Consider the following 27,231-nt stretch of genomic DNA (forward strand, 5'->3'; position numbering starts at 1 on the left):
ACAAGTGCTTTCCAAACTGTTTCCATCCAGTGACAATTCCCCTCTGATGAGAACTTTTTGAGATCTGTCACGGAGCCAGTTCTTAATCCACTTAACATGTGCTTTATCAATATTGTATAATGCTAATTTTTAATCCGAATGTTGTGTTGTACCAAGTGAAAAGCCTTGTAGGAGCCTAAAGACATCACATCCCCACAGTCTCTCTTCTAATTCAAGTCATAAATTCACCAAAGAGCAAAATGGGGTTTGTCAGACACAAACCCACATTGACTGGCATAAATTATATTCCCATCCTTCAATCATTATCTGGTGTATTCTGCACCTGCTCTTTTTCTTCTTCTAATTCTGAAGTAAAACTAAGCAGTCTCTGGCTATTTGGTCCTTTATGCATCTGAGAAAAAAAAATTAGCACCTTTTCTGTTTCTGGGGATTTTCTCAACATTCAGTTATTTATTACAAAGTTATATTATTACATACATCCCCAGGCACAGAATTCCTTGGCCAACTTCTTTAGGATTCCTGAGTGCCAGATATTCAGGCCTGGCAGTTTATTACTAGTATATGCTCTTTCTTATTCTCTTGATGGTGCTAATGGCCTGAAAAATACTTCAGGGAAGTGCCTCATCCTTTCTGCTTGCACAGAGAGAGAGCAGCAAGTTAAGCATCAAAGTCTCATCCCAAAATATCTACTGCAGGCTGGAGTCAGAGACAGGCTATTGAACTGGAGCTAGATCGCTGGCCTATGAACAGCATTTCTGATGGTCGTGCTGTCATTATGGAGAAATATTTATTGCTTAGTTATGTCATTTCTGAATAATCATCAACTGGTTTACTATCTCTATCAAGATGGAGCCAATGGCCTGCCCTCATCAATGCCTTGCACTTTGCTCTGCTTCGTCTCAGATATCTCTTCCCCTTTTTCCCTATTCATCGTACAGTCATCAGTTATTTTTAATTGCCTCCTCCGCAGCCTTTGCCTCCAGAGGGTCAGGAGGTGGCAGGAGGAGTCTGAGGGAGCAGAGGTGTCTTACCGGGACCTCGGACATGGTGACCGAGATGTTCTTGGGCTGCACGGTGAGCTGGACACACTGCTGCAGGTCCGAGGCGAAGCGCTGGGGCTCGTCCGCCCGCTCGCACCGGTCCTTGCGGGAGCAGCTGCAGGGGGAGGAAAGCACCATGGTGAGGAGAATCCTCTGGGGTCCTGCAGGGCTTTGGGCTGGCACCGTGGCAAACAGACCCTTTGGCACGGAAATGATACCCAGGTAGGGACCTCAGATGACTGAGGCGCGTACCGGAGCTCTGCTGTCCCCTGAGAGTTCAGGAGTATTTTATATTCAGTTTTTCTTATTGGCACAAGAATGCTAAATCCAGGAGCCCATGGGCAGGATGAGCAGGCCCTGGCAGCAGCTTCACCATGTATGGAGGCTCCTAAGCACAGCCTGGGCACCACAGGAGGGGATGATTGACCCCTTGGACCATTCCATCTCTCAGCATTTTGGGGTCAAAGTCCAGAGGGATGCCCCCAAGGAGACCAGCGGTGGGGATGGACACATTTTGCCAGCTGTAGGTCACTGGCACAGCTGCAGGGACAATCCTGCTGTACTCACATGTTGTGGAGGACGCACCAGCCGCAGTGGGGGTCCCGGGAGCCCAGGCACAGCTCACAGCTCTCATACTGCTCACAGCTCTCCACCGGCACACGCGTCACCTGTGGGGAGCAGGCACGAGTGAAAGGGGTCAGGCTGCTGTGCCCACACCTTGACATGGCAGAGACAGACCCAGCACAGGCTCACCCTGGCCTGTTAGTGGGAAGGCAGGAGAGGGAGCAGGCTGAGCCCCTTGCCATCGCCCACTCCTCTCCCAGGCCCAGGCAGCACATTTGCAGACAACACTCCCACCCCAGAGAGGCTTTTACTCCAAACGAGTTCCTTTCATTGTTGTACCTTTGCAGTATTTGAGAGTGGGCTGGGCCAACTCAGCTCCACATCAGCTCCCAATGCCAGCCAGGCACCCCATGGCTGCTGCAGCCCTGCTCTGAAAGGGTTACCAGTCCTTTATTAATTGCTCCTCCAGATTTGATTAAAATCCCCTCGTTCTCCAAGCCCTTCGAGCTCTGTTACAACTGTTCATTTAATTACTTTCCACCAGCACTCTGATAACACCGAGCGTACTAGGGAAGAGAGTGGGCTTTATTAAGGAGAGGGGAGGAGAAGAGGGAGGACAGGGAGGGGGTGCAGGGAGAGGGTTCCTGCTTGCCTGCCACAAGAAATCTGCAGCACCAAGCAGCTGCCCATGCCTGCCGTGCTTGTGCCTCAGTTTCCCCGCTGCTCCCATGGGGCAGCACTCACTCATTTATTAAAATTTGCAAACTTCTCTACTGAAAGCTAAACCTGGGAGGTGTTCTCCCTCCAAACAGCACAGCAGAGCACAGGCTCAGCATGATGTCTACAGGGCTGGGATACGCTGGCCAACCAGTCCCCGCAGGGTGGTGAGGACACCTGTAATGTTCCCATTTGTTTGTCCCTGACATTGGCAGGTGGTGGCAGAGGGTACCCCCCTGGCAGACCCTGCACAGGCAAGCGTCAGGTCCCAGCAACTGTGGTGGTCCCTGGACAAGATTCCCAGTCCAGGACAATGCAACTGCCCCCTTGGCACCCACTTCTCCAACATCTGCCCCACAGAGGGGAAGCTCAGCTGAGCAAGCTCTGGGACAGAAACAGCCAGGGATGGAAACACAGCCCAGGACAGCTGCATGGAGGAGCCCAAATGCAGGTTCTGCCCCACCTGGAAAACTGCATGTTTCCTGCAGCAGAGCAGAAACGAGAAACAGCTACTGGGAGGAGGGGGAAAAGAAAAAGAACTCTGCTGTCCCCTCAGGACTGTCTAGACAAACCTACATTCCTGCTCCCTTGTCCTTTCCCCTCCCAAGCCCTCGGGCTGGTGGCCAGGAGACTGTGAGGCTCCCAGCTCTGCCTGCAGTCCCACTCACATGCACACACCCCTGGCTGGGCAGAGGAGCAGAGGTGCTGGGAGACACAGGGAGAGCAACCCCAGCACGGCCACCCTGTGTCACCTACCAGGCACAGTGTGCTGACACCAGATCCAGAGTGTCACCACCATGACAGGAACCCACTTCACTCCCTCCAATTCAGCCCATGGATGGATGAACTCACACCAGCAGCCCTCCCACAGGTCACAGGGACACTAAGACAACCAAAACTTCCTATCATGTGCCCAGACCATGCTGCCAGGACGACAGCACCAGATCCAGACTGGGTCTGTACCTCCAGTTAGCTCAGCACAAGCAGAGGCAGGGACCAAGGAGTGCACACCAGCAGTCTGGGGGTGCACCAGCCCTATGCTCCCCCTGCCCTGTCATGCAAAAGCAACTGCTCCAGAGGACAAAAAGATGTTTAGAGCACGGAGCTCCCGCTGACCTGCAAAACCCTTGCTCAGGAGGGGACGGCCAAAACAGGGAGGAGGTTTATGGCCAGCCACTCACAGCAAGGAAGGGTCAGGAAGCCCTTGGTCCCCAGGGACCATGGGAATTTCAAGCAGCTGCTGCTAACAATTAAAGCCTCAGGACAGTGTTTCTGCAGGGAGAAGCAGGGAGGAGCTGCCCCAAGGTCCCTAGGCAGCTCCAATCCCAGGAAGCAAAGGGCAGCCCCCCCCCAGAGAGCTGCTTAAAAGGCTTCCCAGCACACAGGACTGTAAACTAGGGCTGCAGTGTGGGCTGCCAAGTCAGGAGAGCAGAGGACTGCTGACCCCTCCCCTTACCTGTTTCTCAGTCATGGCATAGATGTGCTGACGGTCAGGGCTCAGCACCAGGTCTCGCAGGATGGAGCTGCCTTCGTGGGCCACAACATTCTCGTACTGCAGAGCTTGGTGCTTTCTCTCGGCTGGCAAGTCCACGAGGATCTGTGGGGAGAGCAAGGGGGGATGAGCATGATCCCTCACACACCTCAGCCCCCTCCAGGATGTGGGATACAGAATGTGCCCCATTAGGGACACCACCCCTCCATCCCACACCAATGTGGTGCCTCCACAGCCCCTGCAGCACAGAAAAGCATCAGCTGCTCTGCAAGCATCCCAACCCTTTGCAGAAGACCTAACTGCAATGCCTCCCATGCTTTACTACATTTGTGTGGTGCATTTGCACCACATTCATGCTGGTGGCATTCATCTCTCTCCAGGGAGGGAGGACACATCCCTGGTTCTCACATTGCACGCCACTATGTGCTGCTGCTCAGCCCCAAAACCTCTCCAAGTTGGAGCAAATGAGTCCCCATCTTGCAGCAAAGCAGCAAAGCCCATCTTGCCTCAGCGGTGCTGGGAGCAGCTCACACACCACAGGGCTCTGAGCTCTGCCAGGCAGGACGCTGCAGCGCACGCAGGCTCGGCTCCCATCCACCCATCCATCAGAGGAAACACTTGGACTCGTGACCGGGCAAGTCAAGAGGGTCTCAAGGAAGTTGGAGGTCAACAGAGGTTCAGAGAGCGCCTGTGTTCCCTGAGCAGGAACATGGCAAAGGCTTTAATCTCCTTATGGCTCACAATTACGTTAAAGCTCTTCCTAAGCACGCCGGGTCCTGGCTGTCCCGGTGATCAGCACATCAGGAGGCACCATGAGGCTGTAGGCACACACCACACAGGGCTAAACGCAGCTCTGCCACTTGGCATACCCTGACTGGCACCTCCACGAGCCAGAAGCACTTTGTGTTCATGCTATTACTTGTGATAATAGCATCAGATTCAGGCATGGGACAGCCTCAAGGGGGACAGTGCCAGAGAAATGCTCAGAGGATGGGATGGGATGGGATGGGATGGGATGGGATGGGATGGGATGGGATGGGAGCCACACCAGGCATACATTCTGCAAAAATCCCAGCAGCAGACAGTGAAGCATCATGCTCAGCAAGATGGAGCAAACTCTACCTGTGATTATCTCCATGCTGCTGCTGGCACACACAGAAACCTGGTCCAGCATTCCCATCCGCAGGACTCAGGATCCCCCCACAGGAGAGGGGCAAATTGGCTGCTTGGAAGCACCCCCCAACAAAATGCATCCCACAGCCCTGCCCTGATTATCACACCCAATCCCACAGCCCAGCACATCCATGACCACCCCTTGTGCCCCCACGGCAGCCACCTCAGCATCCTGACCACCTCGCCCGCTCCTGCAGTAAATTGCTGCCAGCATTTGCCCAGTTCCCAATCAGGAGGATAGGGGCTGGGAAAGCAGGATCCCGGTGTGCAGCTGATTAGCATGGAAATGTATGCGGCTCACAAACAAACCGGGGCCCGTTTAATTAGAGCGGCGCCTTTGATTCACTGCCAGCCTCCTGCATGCACCAGCCCCGGATTATTTTTAGGCAGTTTTACAAAACAAATGTATTTAATTAAGAAAGAGACCCCTGAGCAACCAGAGAGAGATGAGTCCTGCATAGCAGTGAGCAAAGGGGCTGCCCTCTCCCCAGGGATGTGACAACTGGGCTTGCAGGGCCAGGCTAACTCTTGGGAGCTCACGGCACAGCCAAAAACCCCCTGTACCTCCTTCCACAGGACTGAAGAGCCTTCACCATAACCTAAAAAACTGTCCTGGTATTCCACCTCTCCTCAGCATCCTTTGCTAGACCCCTGCACAGACTCTGCTCCCACTCAGCCTTGCCCTTGGTACCACTGTATGCTGGGGAACCCAGGGGTGCTAAAGCCTCTGCCTGCCTGTCTGGCAGGGGTATCTTTCTGCCCAGGTCTAGGACCATGTTTGTTCCTACTCCAAACAGATCAGAGGAGGTCAAGCCCAAGACACCTGTAGTACAGGGCCATGTGGCAGCCCTGCCCAGCAGAGTCCCTTGCTCAGTGGTACCCAGCATCAGCCCCAGAGCACAACCCTGCCTCCCCACGTCTCCTCATAAGCTGCTCCCCTGCCAGCTCTCAGTTTCTCCCCTACAAAGTCCTTCCCAAGCCAGCTCTCTGGAGGAGAGTAACAGGGAGCACCCCTTCCACTGCCCAGCAAGGCACCACCTCCCCACCTCACTATGGCAGAGTGACAAACGCACCTTTCCAATCCTTTTATGGGCCGCAGTTGCGGCACAGAATAATCGATACAGTTTTACCCTGGTTCTAAAATAGATCTATGGCTGCATGTCACACTGGCAGTAATTTTTAACTAGCGGGGTAATTTCCCCATTACATTATTGCACTGTGCAGTGCTGGGAAAGAGAAAGAGATGTATTAAAAAAACAACAGACATGAAGCACTTCCAGTTAATTTGAGGCTCCAGGAAGAACCTAAAAATACTCTCAGTAGTCAAAAGGGGCTGGATCCCAGACTGACACACATCAGGATGTTCTGGTGGGCCATGCACAGACAAGAACCCTTCTCTCTAGCACCTCTCCCCCTGTTAAGGATAACCTGTAGGCGTGTTTGGGAATCAGGAAAATTAAATTTGGAAGACTTGGTAATCAAGATGTTTTCTGGTTGACCAAAGTGCAGGGCACAGAGGGAGACTGTGACTTAGCTCGTGGCAGGAAAATGCATCCTAACACTCCTCTCCAGCATGAGATCATAGAATCACAGAAAGGTTTGGGTGGAAGGAAGCTTATAGTTCATCTGGTTCTAACACCTCTGTTCCAATTCCCGGGTTCCATTATACCATGTTGCTCAAAGCCCCATCCAACCTGGCTTGAACACTCCTGGGGATGAGGCATCCACAACTTCCATGAGCAACCTGTGTTGCAGATAGACCCCAGACTCCCCCATGCCAAACAGGACCCAACTGCCCAGAGTACCCACTGCTGTGCAGACAGAGGTGGAAATCCAGCATCAGGTTCTTTCCAGCAGGATTAGCCCAACATGAACCAACCCATCCTGGCCAGCAGGGTAAGGACTATAGCATGGTGGAGCAGCACAAGGAATGCACCAGGAATGCACAAGTAGCCTTCCATCTCTTACAGACACTGGAAGGGGCCGTTTTCCTCCCCCCTCCCTGCAGCCAGAGTAGCTGGGAGCAGGAAAAGGGGGAGAGGATGCAGTTTAATCAGAGCAGACCCCTTCAGAAACACTCTCCTTCCTGCCCACCCTGGCTGCCTTCCCACCCAGGGGAAAAGACATTTACCATAAATAAATAAATAAATAAACATATTAACCTTTCTCCTCATCCTGACGCTGATATAATTACCCAATACTAATAATTACTCACACTAATTTCTTGCTCAGGATTCCTGCCCTCACTTCTGCCTGCCTCGGGCTGGCTTCAGGCAGCAACTCGGTGGTGGTGCCTCCTCCCAGGAGCTGCAGGAGCCCCAAGGGGCAGCCAGCTCCCGGGGCTGTACTGAGGCACAGGAGCAGGAGTGAGGGTCGGCTTGAAGGGCTGCTGCCTTGTTAAGTACATGGGGAGGGCCAGAGGCATGAAATTATAAACTCCCTGCTTGGGTGAATCATCTCAAAGCAAGCCCAGGGGCTGCTCTGCCAGAAACCCATGTGCACACCCTCCCCACTCAAACAATGAGCCCAGCCCCATGGGGCCAACACCCAGCATAACTTCACTCTAAGAGGGGTTTAGGAGCTGCACCCCCAGAAGCTGAGAACCCTGTCAAAGGAAGGATGAGGGAAAGGATGGGGGGCAATGCCCCAACCCCTGGTGACCCCGGTGTAATGAGTGACTGCACACTGCACAACCCAGCTGGACAAATGCAAAGTCCTCTCCCAAGAGACCCAGAGATGGTTCCTGGGGATGGCTTTGTCTTGGCTGGAGAAAGGAGCTGCCATCCCATACAAGGCTTTGAGGGAGGCAAGCACGTCGCCTCGCTAAGAAAACAGCTCCTTCCATGGCAGCATGCTTCTCCCCCAGGCAAGGTGTCCTTCAGGCTTGTCCAGGTAAGGAGGCACTTCCCCACTGCCATAACCACTGCTGATCAGCCAACCGCCAGGAGAAGCATCTCCCAACATTCTTACAGCACCAGCAATGGGCACGAGGCAGAGAGGAGAATCTCCCCAGAGCCAACTTTTGGAAAGACAGGCAATGTGAGGAACGCGGGACAGCAGCCATGACCTGGCACCCACCCAGTGCTGGCAGCAGGTCCAGAGGAGGACAGGGCTTTACAGCTCAGTCTGGGCCAGGGACACCAGGTGGAGAGGGAGGAAGCACAGCTGGAGAGGGAAGGCAGCTGCAGACATGCCAAGGCTGCTTTTGGATTTAACACATGCCAGCAGAGGTCTGTGGGGTCTTGGAGGTGTCTGGGTGGGCCACTGGCTCCTCACAGGACCAAACCCACATTTTTGGGGGCCCACGGAGAAGGCCCCCAAGAGACCCGGTCTCACAGGGGACACACCTAAGCCCAGCACCAGGAAGAGGGGGCTCTGCATTGCCCCACAGCCAGTCTTCCCACAGGCACTCCCACCCCAGCCTTACATCTCCCCACCTCCAGGCTCTCCAGCCTCCATCCTGGGTCCCCAGCGGTCCCCCGCAGACCCCTCCTCCGGGCAGGAGAAGTGCTCAGTCAGGCTTTGTACTCTTATCTGTGCAGGGCTGTGATTAATTCGCAGCGGCTGGCAGCAGCTACAAGAGGAGGGCGCTTTTGCCCGCCTGCCACACTTCAAAGGCAGGGACTTATCTGCCTGAAACACACTCGGCAGCCTTTTCACGGGGACCCTTTCCAGTTCCACGGGGCTCGCACGGTACTGACAGGCAACGCGAAAGAAAGGCTTATTTATGGGAGTGCATTTCAAAGCCTTCCCTCTTCCCTCTCAACACACGCTGAGGGAAGCACAGAGTTCCCCAGCCCCAGTGATCTCCATTGGGGACAGAGATTAAACAGGCAGGGACAAGACATGGCTGTCCCTGGAGTAGGAGAGGATGCTGGAAAGAGGACCCTGCCCTACCTGTGCCCATGTCCTGGTCCCCTCCTGCCCCGTCATCTTACCAGTGAGCAGCTCTGTAGCACATCGCTGAGTTGGGAGGAGGAAGATGCTTTGTCATGGGTGGAGGGCAGAGTACAGCCCCAGGAGTGAAACCTTCCCCTCCCAAGGCCATTGGTGCTTGCGGCTCAGGCACCATGGAAGAACCAGGCTCCTACACCCAAATCAGCAGGTGCAAATGTCCCCTCCCTGAGAGCAGGGCTGTGTGAACACCCCCAACATTCTGCTTTGATTTTGGCACCATCCACCCAAAAGGCATAGGATAGGCCAAATATAACCAGGAGTGGGTCCTGGCAGAGCTGTCCTTGCAAGCCATGTGGCCACCTCCCAGAGGCAACAGAGGGCCTACGCAGCCTGGCCACACCGGGCAGAGGCAACAGCTGCTGCATAGTGTCACACAACACCACGCTGACAAGCCTACAGCAGGAAAAGGCACATCCCATGTCCAGCCAGGGGGACTTATGGGGAAAGGGATGGCCTTGGGGGGTCAGCCTGCATAGCCCCTCTTAGCAGATGGCCTGGGTTCACCCCAAGGCAGTAAGAATGTGGGGACAGGGACACCAGCTGCCCCTCCACATGTCTCTCCCCAGGACAAGCAGCTGCGATGCACACGCCCCTCTCCAGTTTCCAAAGGAAGGGAAAGGATTTAAATTAAATTTCTGGATCAGCTGCTCTAAGGAGACACACTCTCTTCTTCCCTTCACCCAGAAAGGTGCAGCAAAAGACAGTGACAGGAGCAGGTGCAGGGCCATGGCATCATCTATGCCATGGACACAGCCTTGGGAGCCTTGGGAGCTGGAGAAGGGGACACTGGCATGCTGGGTGTCAAGAGCAGGGAGGTCAAGGCAGTGGCTCCTGCTCCCTCCCACTGTATTTCAGGTTACCAAACTTTGGTGTCCAGGGTGGTGAGGATTTGCCTCTGGCTTTGCTCAGATAACCAGGAATTTGCCATTAGGAGTGCCTCAGCCACGCTTTACCAGGGCTAACCCTATGGGTGCTCTGTGCCACGGGGCAGGAGCCGGACACCAGTGGAAGGGTAGGGACAGCCAGCAGCAGGGCCGCGGGCAGGGCTGTGGGGATGCATCTTGCAGGGGCTTGTCCCAGGGCTGATGACAGGATGGGCCCCACAGAAACATCCCAGCTATGCGGGGTAGCCTGGCAGCTGACACCCCGGCTCCCAGCGCTCCCCCTGCTCCCCCAGCCGGCTGCCAGCCCCTTCCCTGCCATCCCGGCAGCTGCCTGCACAGGAATGCACCAGGAGCAGACACACACCTCCCGCCAGACGGGCAGGCAGCTGCGGGCTGCTCGGATCTGGCAGAGCTGGGTTCTGTCCTCTCGACCTCCCCTGCAAGAGAAGGCTTCACTGATCGCTCACACAGGGCTGGGAGGCTCCTGCCTCATCACTAACCTGCCGAGGAGCAAGGTAAGCTGAAATTCCATTCAGTGAAACCCATTCACTTGACAAAGATGAGTACAAGCCAGGCTTTTGTCCTGGGCCCAACATCACCCTGAGTTGGAGAATATTAGGACTTTAATCATATTGGTACAATAAAGCAAAAAACAAGGAGATACTTAATCTAAATCTATGCTCAAATGCTCAGCAACAAATGCAGCACCTCAGCGACACTGGCAGATGTGGCACAGGTTCAGCCAGCTGGTTTCAAAGCTCGTGTTACTGCCAATGTGCCATCCTTAGGCAGGATCCTGAGTTCAGCCAGATGGGCTGAGGACAGACACACTCACCGCACCTCTCTGGGAGGTGGGGTGGGAACTGAGTGAAGCACCGGGGTTTGCCATAGGAAAGAGAAGAGAGAAGGAGGCAGGGCAGCAACCCTGCTGAGCAGGCCCCCAAAACACAGCAACACCTTCCCCAGAACTTCTCAACCACCTTTTCCTTTCATTTAAACTCATTTCCATCTTTTCCTCTTGTTCAGCCACCCACACAAGTGGTGCTCCACCATGCTAAGTGGGCTCAGCAGAGCCAGTTACACCAGCACCAGCCCACGCAGCACAGCACAGGACTGACCAGCTCCCTGCTCACCATCTGCAAACCTTCCCAAAATCTCTCCTGACCAGGTCTGACAGCATTTCTCCATCAGCAGGATGGGAAGTACAGCCCAACACACTGTTCCAGCAATTTTGACAGAATTAAGACAATGTCAGAAAAATCCTTCTCATCTCTATGTACCAAAACTGAACTGCTGGAAAGAGGGAGCAAGTGCCAGGATAATGCACAGGGGAAGCACCTTTGGCAGAGTCAAACCCAAGTGGAGGCGGGACTGATGGATGGCGAAGTCACAATGAAGTGGCAGGAGGAATTACAGGCTCCCACTGGGAGCCACACAATGTGTGATGGGTTAAGGCAGCTGGCCCACTTTCATCCCAAATAAAGCCCTAGGTCCCATCCCCATCCCTGCCAGCCCCCAGGCCCACAGCAGCTCCCGCAGTCTTGAGCCATTGATTTCTCAGCTTTGCCCTTCAAAACCCTCCTGGCTCAGAGCCCAGTTCATATTGTCTAGTCACTCAGGAGCAAAATATCTCTATTATTATTGCAATTATTTCCCAATCAGCATTGCTCAGGGCTGAGGCAGTCAGAGGGGGCCCCCAACAAGCAAATCAATGGGCAGGCACTGCCCTGGGGCTTCCAGGGACCAGGCAGGAGGCACTGGCAGCTGTTGAGTGGCACAAGGGAAGGGGGATGGGGGACCCCAGGGACCCCTCCATGCGATGCTATGACCTGGCAAGGTGGCAGTCTTTGCTGACCCTCGGCCAAGCAACAGTGATGCAACTTAACCTCTGCACAGAGCGTTCGTGCAGCCACCAGCCCTGCACGATCTGGACACCACGCAAGGGCTCTGCCCCTGAGGCTGAAGAGAACTGACAGGAATTCCAGGGTGTCCCTGGGGGCAGCATGGCAGCTGCCAGGGCATCAGTTCCCTGGGGAGGGAGCGACAGAGCTATGCCTCCAGCAACACAGTGCCTGTGCCCATTCCAGCACAAATACCCTGTGAAACCCCAGCACCACATCCCACCAAAGAAATGTCCCTTGCAAGGGAGAGGAGCACAGGCAGGTAAGAAAATCCTGCTTTTTCTCAAGCCTTGGGAAGAAAGGAGGGAGGTCTGGAGGTAGGAAAGCCCAGTAACAGATGGAGAAGGAATTTTAGCCTTGCAAAATGGAAGGTAAGGGCAGGAATAGCACAAAGCAAAATGCAACAGGGATCTCCTCTCTGCATCCCACTGTTCTTTTCCATGTAAAAATAAAGTCCTGGGTGACAGCAGTGAAGGGCAGAGCACATCACAGAAATACTGGATTATTTTTTCTCCTGTTCATTAATTACTGCAGGCATCCCAAGAGTCCCAGCAGGCCCCAGGCATGAAAGGCATGAATGAAGCCATGGCAATGTGTCACCCTCCCAGCTCCCACAGGACTCAGACTGCACGTGACCAGTCTGGGGTGAGTTAATACCTAAACCTTCCAGAGAAGGCCCTGGGGAGAAAGCTCTCACCTGAAAGACTCAATACTGAGTTTTCAAGACAAAAGCCATCTCTTCCACTGCCAAGGCACTGGCTCCTCCAGAGATCACATGGCGACCAGCCCAAACCCTTGGCTACTGGTCCCCCTTCACACACAGCCCATCACAGCAAGCGGAGCAGACCCAGAGCCACCAGCCCCAGCCTCTCCATAGCTTAGAATTTGCTATTTATTCTGCAGATGCAAATTATTTACCTCTTAATGAGCTGCTCTACTCAACAGGTCAGCACAAACCTTCTTTCCTGAGCTTCCCTCAGCTTCTGCCCAGATATGCAACCAGACCAAGAAAATTTCAACATGAATGCCAAAGGCTTGTCCCACCATCCTCACCATCCTGCCCACTTGGGACATGGAGCAATAGACCAGCAAAGTCTTTGCCTGTGGCCAGGGCTCAAAGCCTTGCTCCCTGAGAACAGGAAAGTGGACCACCCCATTTCCAGGGAAAAAAGGCAGGGAGGGGGTAACAGACCTTCACCAGGGACATGTCAGGGAGGAAGTATCAGCTCCCAGGGCTGCAGCACAGCTGGAGATCAGCTGGATCCCTCCTCCAGCTCCAGGAAAATAGCTGTTTCCTTCCTGGTCCCTAAACAACATAGCAGTGAGAGAGGAGCTGCCTGAGGACTAGGCAGGGGCTTTGGCCTTGCAAACAGAGGAGCCAGTGGCAGGAAAAGCCCACAGAGTGGGGGCTGGAGAGAGGCATACCCCAAGAGGGGATCTGTTTCAGGTTACTCCCCCTGGTCAGCTCCCCTCCCACCCCAGCAGCCCCACACACAGATTCAGCACCAGTCAACCAGTGGGGCTGCCTGAGCAGGCACAATGGCTCATGTCTGGATTAACCCATCCATCAGACTCCAATACCTTCTGCATCCCCATCTCAGCCCCCCACTCATTCAGCTCCAACCACATAAGTGCACCAGCCACTATTTCCATGGCATGAGAGCCAAAAGCCATTTCCTGCAGCAAGGGGACTATAACAGGAACAAAATCCACTGCACATTCACCTCCACACAGGGAGAAGGACAACACCGATGGCACGGCGGGCTCAGCTTCAGCCATTTAACATCAGCTTTGATCCCTTCCTACCCATCAGTCCTCTTTTTACTGCACCTCTGGGCTGTCCTGGTGTTTTATCTCCATGGGCAAATCACACCAGACTGTCCGGGAGAAGCTGATAAGCAATAAACAATCAGGGTCTAAATATCACAGGGCACAGTGACATTAAATATTAAGAGCCAGCACAGGCAGCATGACTGGGCATGCAGAGTCTCTTACAGACTCATTGACAAAATCATACATTACCTGATGCACTCCATGAGAATGAAACCCATGTCATCAGAAGACAGAAAGTTACAGCCACACTTTTTCTTGAACTTTTCTGATCAACATCTCCACTATCAACATGCCATGATCAAAACTCCAGGTCCTGCCTTTCCTCATAAAACAGTCCCTGCTCCAAACACAAACACTTTCAAGATTAAAGAAGAAATCCTCCAACATTCCATGGCCAGTGATCCTGGTGATAACAGCCAGCTAAGCCTGGCTTCACACTGAGCACACCAGAGTGCCTGCAAATATTTTGCTTGAAATAGACTTAGACCCTCTCACTCACTCCAGCTTGAGCTCTTGATGCTAAATTCCCTGATCTTCCTTTCTGCTCACATTTTAAAATTTCATTCCCATACTCTAAACTTCTGGCCCTCCTACACTATTTCCAGTGCAGAGAGCCACGTCCCTGGCTACACTAGACCCTTCTATACATTTCCAAAAAGCCAAGGGAAAGCTATGGGGCTATGGCTCCCCACCATGCAGAACTCAGAGCAAAGAAAACCACTTGTCTGCAGTGGCCTCCCTGTTGAAAACCAGGATGGAAATTAGACCCTTCAGTCTGCATCATAGCAATTTCGAAGGAGAGATTGAGAAGATTTAAATACAGAGATTGCTTTCCCTAAGGATGCTGCTCAAGATATTTAAGAGCTCAGGTTTTACACAGCGTGGATTTCCTTTGGAACCAATGCAGAACTCCCTGCCCTGCTGCCACAGGCAGCAATCCCTTCTGCAGGCTCTCGGGGAGCACAGGGTCCTGTTGGCCAACACAGAGCCCATCACTGACCACAGGGTGCCGTGGCCACATTTTACCCAGGGGGGCAAAATGGGGTGCAGAGAGGCTGGAGCCCACCCTGAGCTTTCCAGGTGTGATAGCACAAATCATTGTGACCTCAGCTCTTGCAGGTCCATGCAATGAGAAATTAAAAGCCTGGCTGTCTCCTTAACAAGTTTCTCCTGGGAATGCAGGGCTGCTCTCTGAAAGCTCAGCTTTTGCTAAGACCAGACCAAACCACATGCCACATTCAAAACTAAGTTCTCAGAAGATCTTCAAGGAACACCTACCACCCTCTCCACCATTCCCAGTGCTTACAGGGGACATCAAGTGGAGCTGCTACCCACCAGGACTTGCCAGCACCTTGGCCATGGAACATTCCCAGACAGGAATGCAGCTGACACTTGGCAGCCTGGAGAGAGCTGGGCCGGGGTCAAGAATAGCTGGACCTTACCAGCCTCGTGCTGGAGGGAACAGAGATGGGGACAGGCAGAAGCATAAACAGCTTTATCCCAAGATGCAACCCTGGCAGACACCCATCACATGCCTGAATATCTGTAAAGGGAGGCCAAGGGGTGGGAAATGATGTTAATTAAAGTTTTAATTACTGTAACCAAACGAGTAGTATAATTACTTTATTCTCACAGAGACTTCAAACTGATTAAGGACCACGTGCACAATCTTCGGGTTGATGCGGTTTTTAATTAAACGTGCCATCGAAGATGGTGAGGGGTGGGCAGGACGATGGCCCAGCCCTTCCTGGACCTCCAGGGACCTCATGTGAGGAGGGAGCTCAGGCTGGCAGACATGTGGGTCAGCAGCAGCCAGTCTGCTCTGGGAAGACTGAAGTTGTGGGGTGCACACTGGTGTCTTGCAGGAATAGCTCCTCTCCTATACATCAGCCCTCAGCTTCACATTCCCCCAAAACATCTACCTTTACAAACATTTCCAAAACAGCCCCACATGGGCACTGAAAATATTAATAAACTGGTGCTGCCAACTGGAGGGAATGATTAAAAAACAATTTTGCAAAGGTATCCTTTTCAAATAATAATAATACTAAAAGACAAAGCAGTAGAAATTAAATTCCCAGTCCCCTACCTCAAATAAATAGTATCAGAATTTGAAATGAGACATAATTACCCCGGCAAGGTTAAAGCCACTAATGCACACGGAATACAGAATCACCATCCATCATAATCATATCTCATATCGCAGCCATTATTTATAATTAGGAGGCACAGTTTAAAAAACACATAAAGACGCCCATGCAATGCAGTAATTCTTCTGTTATTGCTCCTGGAGGGCCAATCCTGCTCCGATTTGTGGAGTCCAGGATCAAGCAAAAGTAATTCCCTAAAAGTCATTTCCAAAAATCTCCTCTCATGGAAGGGGAACCCACCTCAGCCCTCCCACAAGCCATGCTGGCAGCAGTAGGGCACATCCAGGCTGCACTGGGTTCCTCCCAGCCATTTCAAACCCAAGTGAGCTCACAAAGCATCCAGACATGAATTTACAGGTTTTTTCCCCAAATGTCAGTGCAGGAAGAGTGGAGCTGAGCAGACAGAAGAGCCACAGCCTGGCTCAGCAAGCAGGGACAGGCATGCCTGGTGGGCTTTGCCTGGGCTTTCTCCTCAGCTGGGTGGTTGGGGTTTTTTTACCTATTTTCAAAACCACAGAACGAGTTATAGCAAGAGCTGGGAAAACCAAAAGCTAACCCCAGAGCTGCTGAAAGCTGCCCTCCTTTGAAGCGTGGGCTTTGCAGTCTGCCCCCGTGCCCCGGTGAAATATTAACAAGCTTCCGGTGAAGCAGGAGGAAATTACGCTTAATATATTCTGGGGAAGTCCGCAGACAGCAGTGCCTAAGCAGCAGAGCCTGGCTCTAGAGGGACCTGCCTCCAAATCCCCTCTCCTGCCAGCAAGGAGGAGCAGCCAGTCTGCAGCCCTGCAGGGACATGCAGCAGCTCCGTCACACACACAGGACTGAGCAAAGCCTTGCACAGAAAAGCACAAAGCCCTTGCTCAGAAAAGCACAAACCCATGGCCATGGTGGGGTACGCAGCTGGTTCTGAGCCCCAGGAGTGTGGGAGAAGTGGATTTACACCCTTTGATGACAAAATAGAAAGCAAGAGTGCTTGGAGATCATGTCCTGGGGACATAGAGCCGTGATGGCAGAGGTGACAGCAAAAGCCCAGGTGTAAGGCCACAGGAATGAAAGATGCATGAACATATGTGTGTAAATCTAAGGTACAGTGTGTTTGTGGATGGAAAAGCAAGCTGGGATAAGAACAGGGAAGAGCTGAGGCAGAAGTCTCAGGCTCAAGCAGCCCCAAGAAGGAGCTCAACCCTCAGCAAGCCAAAGCCAGCTCGCCCCACCAGTCTCATGACTCTTACTCACAGCAGAGCTGCACTTTCTCAGAAGTTTCATTAAGCTGTAAAAGAAGAAAAAAATAAAAAGGAAGGGAAAAAAAAAAAAAAACAGCTTGCAGATGCACATACAAACACACATGCCACCAGAACCCAGAAAACACTTTTCAAATTAAAGTTGCCATAAAGAGAGCAAAACCTCAGCCAAGTTTTCAGCCCAGGTCCCATTACTGGGGGTGCTGTGCTCCTGCAGCACAAGAGGATAACTGGAAGGAGGGCACTGCCAGAAAGAGGGGCTCTGTGCAGAGCAGCACTGCCCCACTGCCACCATGAAATGGGGGGAATAAGCCTCTTTGGGGTTCAGACACTGTGCCCACCTGGCCATCAGCTCTCTGGGGCAGGCTGTCTTGTACGGTGAGTACCAGCCTATGCACCTCATTGTGAGTGAGGATTGACCTCCAGGGCTGCACACAGGGGGATGTAGGGCACCTCTTGGGCCTGCCCTGAGCATTTTCCAGCTCCTCCTCTATTTCAGACAGTCAGTGTACCACCCAGCATGCCAAGGACCTGCAGGCTTGCAGGAATCAGTAACTCTGGGGAAGACCACTTTGGGAACACCGGAGAGGGGATACTCCCCACAGACTATGGAGGAGGAATACTGCAAAGTCACAGGGGAGTGTGTCATCCCCCTGCAGCCAGTGCTTCCTCAAGCCCTGAAATGGTCACCAGCAGATCATCAGGCTCTGTCTGACATCCTTCAGCCATTTCAGCCCCGACAGCACGCACCAGAAGGACTTTTAACACCAGTGAAGGCTGAGTTTACCACAAGCAAAAGAAGCAGAGAGGAGGAGGTGCTTTGCAGGCTTGGGCAGAGGATCACTATTTGCCCGTCCAAGTGCTGAAAACTAATCCCCCTTTCCCCCTTTTTATCCCATTGAAAACTTGACAGAACCTCCTAGCGCTTTGCAGTTGAAATTGGCAGGTCTTAAATTAATTGACTGCAATTTTACACAACAACATGTTTAGCTGTGAGCTGGCCCGCAGCCCGCTTGGCTCGCCACCACTCCCCAGACACTTTTCAAGCAACCTCCAAAACTTCATAACACATCGAAGGCAAGGCGAGCAGGCTGCCAACGTGACCCTCTCCCTGCCAAAAGCCAGCCCTGCCTCCCCTCGCCCCCACCCCGACCCTGCTCCAGCTCCTCCACTGTTTTCCCCCACTCTCGTTAATGGCTCGTTAAATTATTCTTGTCATCTCCGAGGATTTTTGCTCCTCCAAATGCTGAGGAGCACGGGGCGGGCTGGGTTACAGGCCCGCTGCTTTACCATGGAAACAGCAGCCATGGGACCAATGCACGCAACAGGAGTGAGAAAAGTCAGGGTGTTTTTTTTTATTTCAATCCACCCTGACGCATTCCTCTTCTCCTTCTGCTTAATACCCTGAAGGACAAAACCCCAAGCAAAAGATGATGATGATGCAGTGGCAGGTTTGTGATGTCCCCATCCAGGACTGAGTACTTGGAGTAATGCAAAAATATAAAACCCCAGCACCCAGGAACAAGAAGACGCCTGCAACCCACCTCCCACCCACCCAAAAAACCACCATGCTCCTCTTAGGAGAGGGTCTGGGGGGGACCATGCCTCATGTGCAGCCTGCCTGCCTGCAACCAAGCCCCCAGAATTCAGGGCTGGTCCCGTCTCGAGGTCTCCAAGCTTTTCTCCTGGCTCCTGCGAGATGCTGCTGATGCTGCCGTGGCCAAGCACCCCAGTGATGAGTCAGCCCCAGCTCCCAACCCCGATGTAATCCCGTCCCCAGCGCCGGGCGGCTTTCCAGGGCATGTCCACAACATGAAAGGCGCGCTCTGGCCACACTGCTGGGCCGAGAGCTGGAGGAGGAGAGGGGAGGATTGCTCCGGCTCTGCCGAGGACTTGGGTCGAGCAGCTGATGCTCTGCGAAAGCCAAACTGGGGGTGGGTTGTTTGTGTGATTTCATGGCTTGAACAAACAGAAACATCCTGTATGTGATTAAGAGCCTTTATGAAAAACACACCAGCACTGAACCCCACAGCTGGGACCAAAGGTATGGCTGTGGCTGGAAGGCAGCACGCAGCAGGGTTCGGCTTCTCCGGGGCGTGCAGAGCTCCCTGGCAGGTTCACACAGCCACAGCACCCCAGGGATGTTTCAGAGCACGCACAGAAACAGACACCTCCACCAGGAAATCACCTCCCCCATAAAATGTCAGTTTTGCCATGCCAACTCCCCAAGCTCTAGGGAGCAAGAGGCACAGCAGGGTTACTGACAGCCCACAAGCCGCAGGCATGGCTGCTCCGGGAGAGGCAGCCAAGGCTCTAACATCACTCTGAAGCTTTCATTCTTTCCTTTATCACCTTCTGCCCCAGGATATCAAAGTACTCCACAAGTCTCAGGATTGCTCCTCCTTTTGGCTGCAGGCATCACCACCCATGGCTGGCACAAAGAAGAACTGGGAAATGTAGGCAGGAGAAGGGAACTGACCACAATTCATCACCACCTCCCTTTCCCCCGCCCCAAAAAAAGGGAGAACTCCAGTTCCTGCCAAAAACCAGGACTTGCCTGGACTTGTGCAGCCATCACCTCCCCAGCCCCTGCCCTCCCCTCCACCAGAGCTGCCTCGAGGGAGCCACGCCAGGAAAACACATGCTTTTGTTTAAGGAGCACAGGCTGAGCAGGAAAAAAAGCACTTAAACGTTACACACTCAAACAAAAAAAAAAAAAAAACCAAAAAAAAACCAAAAAAAAAAAAAAAGATGAAAATTAAAAAGAAAATTGAAGTTTTGTAGTTGTTTCTCTTTGGCAAGGTTCAAAATAGGGTAAGGCTTTTGTTTTGCTGGGAGGCTTTAAAAAAAGTGTATTTTATCCAAACCATTCTTGAAACATTCTTGACATTTATTACCAGAAACTTTTCCTCCAATTAATTGCCTCTATACAACTATCATTTTCCTGATGAAAAACAACACCAGAAACTCGCAAGCTATTTAAAAAACGTTCACTCTCTCTCTGTTTCTCCCTAGTCTCGAGCATAAACAGAATTTGGGAGGTTAGAGGGGTCGAAAACAACAATTTTGACTCAACAGCCTTGACCAGTGTGAGCTGCCACCCATGGAAGGGACACTGAGGGCAAGACTTGGAGCTTATTAGATACAGCAAAAATACCTCTGGTCCTCAGGTATGAGGTGTCACCTCTGGCTCAACTCAGAAATGCACAGTGGGCCAAGTCTCAGCCAAAAAATCCTGTACTTGGAGATTTGGGCTGGGTTTCTACCCAAGGCTTTCATAGCACAGTGGTGAGGATGCTCACAAGTGTGACAGCACATGAAAGGGGAAACCAAAGCCAAGCAGAGGTGAGTGGGATTCTTCCATGCCAGGAGGGAGGCATCAACAGCCACCTGGGCAGATAAGGTCTCAGGGAGTACCAGAGCTGTTTGGATGCTCTTCATCACCTTCACGTCCAAAACAAAGCCCAGTCTCCTTTCAGTATCCCAGGTAAGCAGGCAATGGGGAAGGACAACCTCAGCTGCATGAGGTCTGGAAGGATGAGGCTGCAGAAGGGAAGGCAAGTCGTGATGCTGGACTCCATGAAGGGTGGGACACAGATGGGCTCCATCTCTGGGATAAGTGGCTAAAGAGCAGGGGGACAGAGGGAGGTGCTCAAGGCACACCAAGCAAAATCCAGCAGGGACCACAGGTGGTGGGTGCCAACCCAGGCTGTGCCAGCCCTGCCACGGCCTCCAGCCAGAAATGCTGATGCTGCCATACAACCGAGTTACCACAGTTTGAGGAGCACACCTGCAGATGGGCAGCAGCATCACATCACTACACGGCGTGGCGTGCCCGTAGCCACCAAGGCGAACCACGCTTTGAAACTCGAGCAAGGACATTTACCGCTCCCCATTCCCTGCTCCTCCATCTCCATGCCAAAGGCAGCAATTTTTTGCCCTCTTTTAAAATAAGAAGCCACTGGAGGAAGAAGCCAAAGCTCACACATCCTGCATCAAAGCTGACTCATCCCCCTGGGAGAGCCCAGGAATCTCATTCCCAGGTTACGTGCTCCAGCCACAGGCTCACACTTTCCCACCGTCAGAGGTGAGGAGGGAAGGAGAGGCAGGAAGGAAACCCCCAGCTGAGACAGGGAGTGTTTATCTCACCTACTGGCAACACATCTTTAATTTTGAGCGTTGAGCATAAAAACAAGATCCCTTGAGGTTCATAAACATACCAGAAAGAGAAGGAGGGCAACACAGAGTAATCCTGGAGAAATAAAGGGAGAATTGAGTTTGGGAAGTTCCCATCCCTCACACAGGGTCTGGATCAGCTGGCAGGAGCCATGCATGCAAGGTGCAGTTTTCAGGGGTTTGGGTCTTTATAAAGGACTTGGCTTGGTTCTCAAATAAACCATCACAAGCATCACCCTCCCCCAGGAAACCAGGGCTGGTGGCAGTAAGCCCAACACAATCCAGTGTTTCCATCCAGGGGGCAGAGGCGGCTCCCCTCCCTCTGCCAAGGAAGCTGCCAGTACTAGATGCCTCCAAGGTCCCACATCCCAACATCCTCACCAGGGATGCTGAGCAGTGAAATCTGTGTGGCTGTCACCAAGACACCCACTTTCCTTAACTAATTACAGATGCAGCCACCCTGGCCAAGACACAGACCTATTTCTGGAAACTTTCAAAGAAAAATAAATACATATGTAGAAAGAGAGAGACACACATGCTTGCACACATCAAACTGCATCATATTTTCCTCCATTAATTTTTTCAGTTGCATTCTGCTCAACAACTACCAATTAATTTTTGACCATTGTTAACAGAAAGCAAAAAGTCAGGGGAACCAGAGAACAGCCAGGTGCTGACCCAGCCTCCAAGATCAGCAGGACTGCAAACTGCCCTACAGACCTCAAGCTTGCCCACAAGCACCTCTGATGAGCCTGAAATCCATGTTCAGAAGGATTTGGCTGTCTTTCAACAAAAATTTAGTTTTAAATCCTGCTTGGGAGGAGCATCAGCAGTGACATGAGTTTGGTGGAGCTCAGGTTTCGATTGGGGTTGCTGCTGGGAGGGCTGGGAGGATGCAAGAGGTACAGGGAGGACTGCAGGTTGGAAAAGCCCTGCTGGATACATATGGATACTGTGTCCTTCAAGGTGGGAAACATGACATGGGGCTCTCCACGGAAGTGACATCAGTGCGTCTCCAGCTCCCTCCTCCCTGAGCTCCACTGAAGAACACCACACCAAAATCTCATGTACATTTAACAACTTCACCTGTGACTAGTCCAACTCCCACTCCCACAGCTCCAGAGGTCCATCATATCCAGCAAGGACTACAAGTTGTCCCTAGAAAGGCAAGGAAACCCCTTACCTTGGGAGCTGCCTGCCCATGGAGCAGCATTGCCAGCGTTAAGCCTCCAGCTATAGCAGCACCACGTTTGCTCTGTGGATGCCAGCACATAATTAAGATCTACAGGGCTCTGTCAATCAAGGGGAGGAAAAAACAGCAGGGAACCCTCTCCTGGGACACAGCAGAAGCCCACATGTTGCTGGTGCCAGGATGCCCAAGGGATGCTGGTGGCATGGCACAAATCCAATCCATCCCTGGAGCAAGCAGCCAGTCTCTCCACCCTCCAAACTGCCTCTTCTCACCTGCTTTTATGAACTGTAAGCCCCCTAAAGCCAAGCCTGTGCTCTTCCAGTGCAGCACAATTCCTAATTCTTGCTCCAAAGGGAACAGCCTCTTAGCATGCATGGGATACTGCAACCCAGGGTGGCCCTGGAGAGAAGAGCCAGCACTGCATGCATGGGAGATGGGGTGCTACAGGGTTTGGGGCTTTGATCCAGATCCGGCCCACTAAGGGAGGGGGTGGGGGGGGCAAAAAACCTTTCCAGGGCTCCAGACACAGGGAGGAAAAGTCCAAGGAAAGCAGAGGCTGCAGAGGACAAGTCCTCTCCTGCTCCAAAACTTTCTCATCAACCCTTCCCTTCAGGCCAAACCACGGAGCTTGGACCCACCGGCTCCCAGCCCACACTGCAGCAGCATCAGGGAGCAGCATGGGAAAGCTGCACCACAGGAGCACACACAGCCTGGAGAGCAGTGGGACAACCCCCCTCTTTTACCCTGGAGCACCAACCTTTCCCAGTCTAATCCCAAAGAGGGAGTGCCCAGCAGGGTGGAGCAGCATCCTCAGTACTCCAGAGCCATGCACAGCCACGCTAGTGCACAAATTGCTTCATTAAATGTCATCGCATTAAGCCAGTTTCATGAATTTAACATTGTCCCCGGACTATTGTTTGCCTGAAAATTAAATTATGGCAACATTTGTTGTTTCAACGATTCTGTCTGTCAGGGAGAGGGCTGAAGGAGGAGATGCAGGCACAGGCAGGGGATTCAACTCCAGCAGTCGAGCTCTTGTGGACACGTGGCTTCAGTGAAGATGGACAACACATCCACAGCTTCCTTCATGGGGGTGGGAGAAGGGAAGAATCAAGCCCACATGTTGTTTCAATAAAAGCCAACCATGCCAGATGTGGAGACATGAGCCAAGCTGCCTGGAAAGGGAAACTATCTCTGTTTTGGTGCAAATAAAGGCTCTGATCAGCCCCAGCAGCCACTGGCCAGCACAGAAAAGCATCACCCCATATCTCTCAAGGCACCATGGACCCTGACTACCTCCACACAAGGAGCTCAGGTTGGCAGTCCAGGGCTTTTTGATCTTTCCAGATTACAAAGCTTTGCCGCATACAGGAACACTCTGAGAAATTTCTCATTTATTCTTCCTTTTCCCTAGAGCAGCTCCTCTCTGCAGTATCAGAAACAAAGGTGACAACCTTTCGCTTTGTAAAGAAAACTACCAAATGAAGCGGACTATAAATAGCGCCCAAAACTGACCTGCATCCCCAGCCAAGGGGAATGAAATGAAGACAAGTGAACGAACAGCTTCAAGGTCAGAGAGACTTTTTTATTTCCCCTTCATTCAAGGACTGGTAATTTTTATCCATGCAGGAGAGCAATCCAAAATACATCATTAGGGTTGTAGCTAATAAAAACCACACCGGCTTTTTTCAGCCCGGCGTTGTTTCCTTTGCCCATACAGGGATTATGGTGGGAAGGAGCTGCTTCCCCCAGCACCTGCTCTACCAGCAGAACCCCTCCTTGCATCCCAGGGCTGAGCACCCCGGTCATGCCAGATGTGTCCCAGCACAAAGCTACCAAACGATGCTGCCCTCAAGAGCACAAAGCGTGGACAAATTAAAGCACTATGACATTATCCTGCCTTTCTCTGCCAGACTGTAGGGATGCTCCCCACTACTTCAGCCCATTCTCTGACTGCAGAGAGCCGGCTTGTCACACAGCACTGCCTCTCTTCCTTCTCTCCAGCTGCTAAATGGCATTAAAAGAACTAAGCATCCATTAAATAAAACTTTCCCACTTGCTTCCCATGTAGACAATTGCTCTCACTGCCACGGGGAGGTTTCGTGCTGGCAGCTGGTCCATGGGTACACAAAGAGCAGGGAGGTGCCAGGATCAGCTCTGGCAGCACAGGTCATCCAGGGAAAGCACCGGAGAGAAACAGGGATGTTGTCCCAGGGGCCTGCACCCTCACCACTACCCAGTACCCACACCAGCTCCTCTATTCCTATTTCACCCCACAATGCCAACCCCATGGGACACCTTTCAGCTGCCTTCCCCATCAGCACCAGCCTGCCATTAGCATCCGTTCTCCTGTCCCACTTCAGGAAAGCCTGTAATTAATTAACCAGGGCAGGGGACAAGGGACCAAACAGCAGCTCTTCCAAGCAGCCTGGGACTGACACCATCCCCACCTGGACTTGGAGACAAATGACCACCCATGTATCAAAGTCTCAGAGATGGATTACAGGATCCAGCAGCCACTAAGGGGCAGCTGGAGTCTACATCCTGCATCCCCAAGTGCCATACCACACCTCCACCTTGCTCTTGATCTATGATGGATTTTCCTCCTAGCCCAGAAGGGAAAAGCAGGGAGGTCAGTTCATGGGGATGTCTGACCTTCCCCGCAATCATGTCTCTACCTGAGGCAGGGCTGGAACACGCAGAGACCCAGACAACACTGGGGCTGCCTGAGTTCCTGCTAAGCACACATCCTCCCTCCTCCAGCAGGCCAGGGGCTGAGGGCAAATTCCTCAGGCACCATTAAATCTGGGTTAATGGGCCTGCACAAAGGCGAAGCAGGACACCAGCACTGCCCCTTCACACCAGGCACACCGACAGTCCCTGCCTCCCAAACTGCTGCCTTCCTGATGAGCCAAGCCATCCTCCCTTGCTGCCTCTGGTGGGAAGTAGGGGCCATTCTCCCACCTGAAAAGCCAAAATTAGTCAGTGTTTGTGAAAGTTAGCCAGTGAATAGGCACAATGGCTCCAACAGGAGGGATCCAACAGAGCTGGGCCCTCCCAGCTCATTTCCATTTTAATGGGGTGGCTTTTCCCCCTGCCCTGTCCCTTTGAGGCCACCACAGAGGTCCCCAGCAGGAGGCACAATCCAAAGCAAGAGTCGTGCTCCCGCTCTTCCCAGCAGAATAGAGGGCACAGACAGAGGCCACAGCCCTGCGTTCAGGACCAGGGAGGCGCAGAAGAAAATGCTCAGCAGCTTCACGCTTCAGCAACCAAACCAACCGGCTAGGAGGGAAAACCCACTGCTCACTGCTGGCACTGCATGCTCCCAGCCAGCCAACACACCCCTTTTCCTAATAACAGCCCCCAATGAATGTGGCCCAAACATTTATGGGGGCTCAGCATCCCCATCAACGACCCCAAAGATCGCTCATGTGCCTTGTTCTCCCACCACTGCAAAACCATGGCCATCAATGCCTTACAGAGCCCTGCAACAACAGGGGCAGGAGCAGCGAGGCACACAGTCACAAGCCCCCACGGGCTCTTGCTTTTTCCTTTCCCAGCCTTATTTCCACAATACTTCCAGGGTGGCAGTCCCTGCCAGGCCACAGGACGGTCTGCAGGGAGCAGCTGTGAAGGTGATGCTGCCGTGTTTGGCTGGCACCTGCCAGCTCCTGAGCATACCCTGCAGGGCAGTACCAACTTGTCCCGAGGGATTGCCAAGCAGCCTTTTGCCCCAAACCCCCTCGCAGAGCGATTACAGAAGCCAGGTTTGCACCCAGTAGCCCTTTGGAAGTCACAGGGTCTTCGGTATCCACCTTCATCCCTGAGCCTCCTCCGGCTTTCACAAAGCTCTGCTGCCCAAAAGTCACCTTGCCTGACACGGGTAAAGTCCAGCAGCCACGCTGCGTTCCGTGGCAGCTCCAGAGCAGCCGGAGCGGGCTGATGGATGGGGGTGAGGCACACGGCTGCCTGCGGGCGCCCGGCGCCAGGGAAGGCGAGACGTGCACCGTCAGCACTTTCGGCAGCAAAGGTTGGAGTAGGGCTGGCTGCTGCTGCTGCCTCCCGGCTGGCCAGGCGCCAGGCTCCCAGGCCTCGCTCACCTGCCGGCTTTGCACTGAGAGCGGAGCAGATGGGGGGAAAGAAGAGAGAGTTGTGGCTTGTGAGTCAAAAAGCCTGAGGGCACGGAGGCTGGGGGGAGAAGGCTTCGAGGGCAGCGAGTCCCCTGACACCTCCTCTCCTTTCCCAAGGCTGTATGAGGATGCTGGAGCATCCCTTGGAGCACCAGGAGCCTGGAAATGTTCTTCCCCATCCATCCTGCACGAGGCAGGAGCAGGAACCCCAGTGGCATTCCCCTCCAGGAGTCACCCCAGGACGAAGCTGGCAGCTGCCTAGAGCCACGGCCTCTCGGCCCCGGCAGATCCCAGAGGCCAGCGGTTCACCATGAATTTCTAATTGTTTCCTCCAACAATGAGACATCCTGTTCAGAGCCGGGCGGCACAACAAAGCCCAACGCCGGCGAGCGGGGCCCCTTCCTGCTGAGCAGCAATGGGGCGATGCCGAGCTCTCCCTGCCACGAGCAAGGGGACGGGAAGGCTCCGCCGCCCCCTCCCCACCACCCCATCCACTTAACACTCTCCAGCCTCCACCTTGATTAAAACAGCTTAACGACTCCAGCGAGAGCTCTCGAGGGGGCGGGGAGCCGCCAAGAGGTATTTGATGGATTCACTTTGGCAACCGTCGGCTACCTTGTCATGCCAATAAAATTATTGCCATTGATTGGGGAGAGGCGTGGGCGCACGCTCCGAGGAGCGCATCTCCCTCACGGGCTGAGCACCGGCACCCACGGGGGCTGTAAGCGTGTGAGGAGGGGGCTATGGGTGTCCAGAGGATGGGATGGGGACGGAGCAGGAG

General features: G+C 53.1%; 1 protein-coding gene across 1 annotated transcript in view; it reads right to left on the reverse strand.

Annotated features, from left to right (window-relative positions):
• PLXNA1 (plexin A1) overlaps positions 1-27,231 on the reverse strand; it is a 115,438-nt gene that overhangs the window by 61,917 nt on the left and 26,290 nt on the right. The window contains exons 4-6 of the mRNA XM_053989233.1: positions 3,778-3,918; positions 1,608-1,708; positions 1,032-1,155 (exon numbers count right to left, since the gene is read on the reverse strand). Coding sequence (XP_053845208.1) covers positions 1,032-1,155; positions 1,608-1,708; positions 3,778-3,918 — 366 coding nt within the window. The remainder of the gene's footprint in view (positions 1-1,031; positions 1,156-1,607; positions 1,709-3,777; positions 3,919-27,231) is intronic.

This window comes from Vidua macroura, chromosome 13 (assembly GCF_024509145.1).
Source record: "Vidua macroura isolate BioBank_ID:100142 chromosome 13, ASM2450914v1, whole genome shotgun sequence".
Classification (NCBI taxonomy): domain Eukaryota; kingdom Metazoa; phylum Chordata; class Aves; order Passeriformes; family Viduidae; genus Vidua; species Vidua macroura.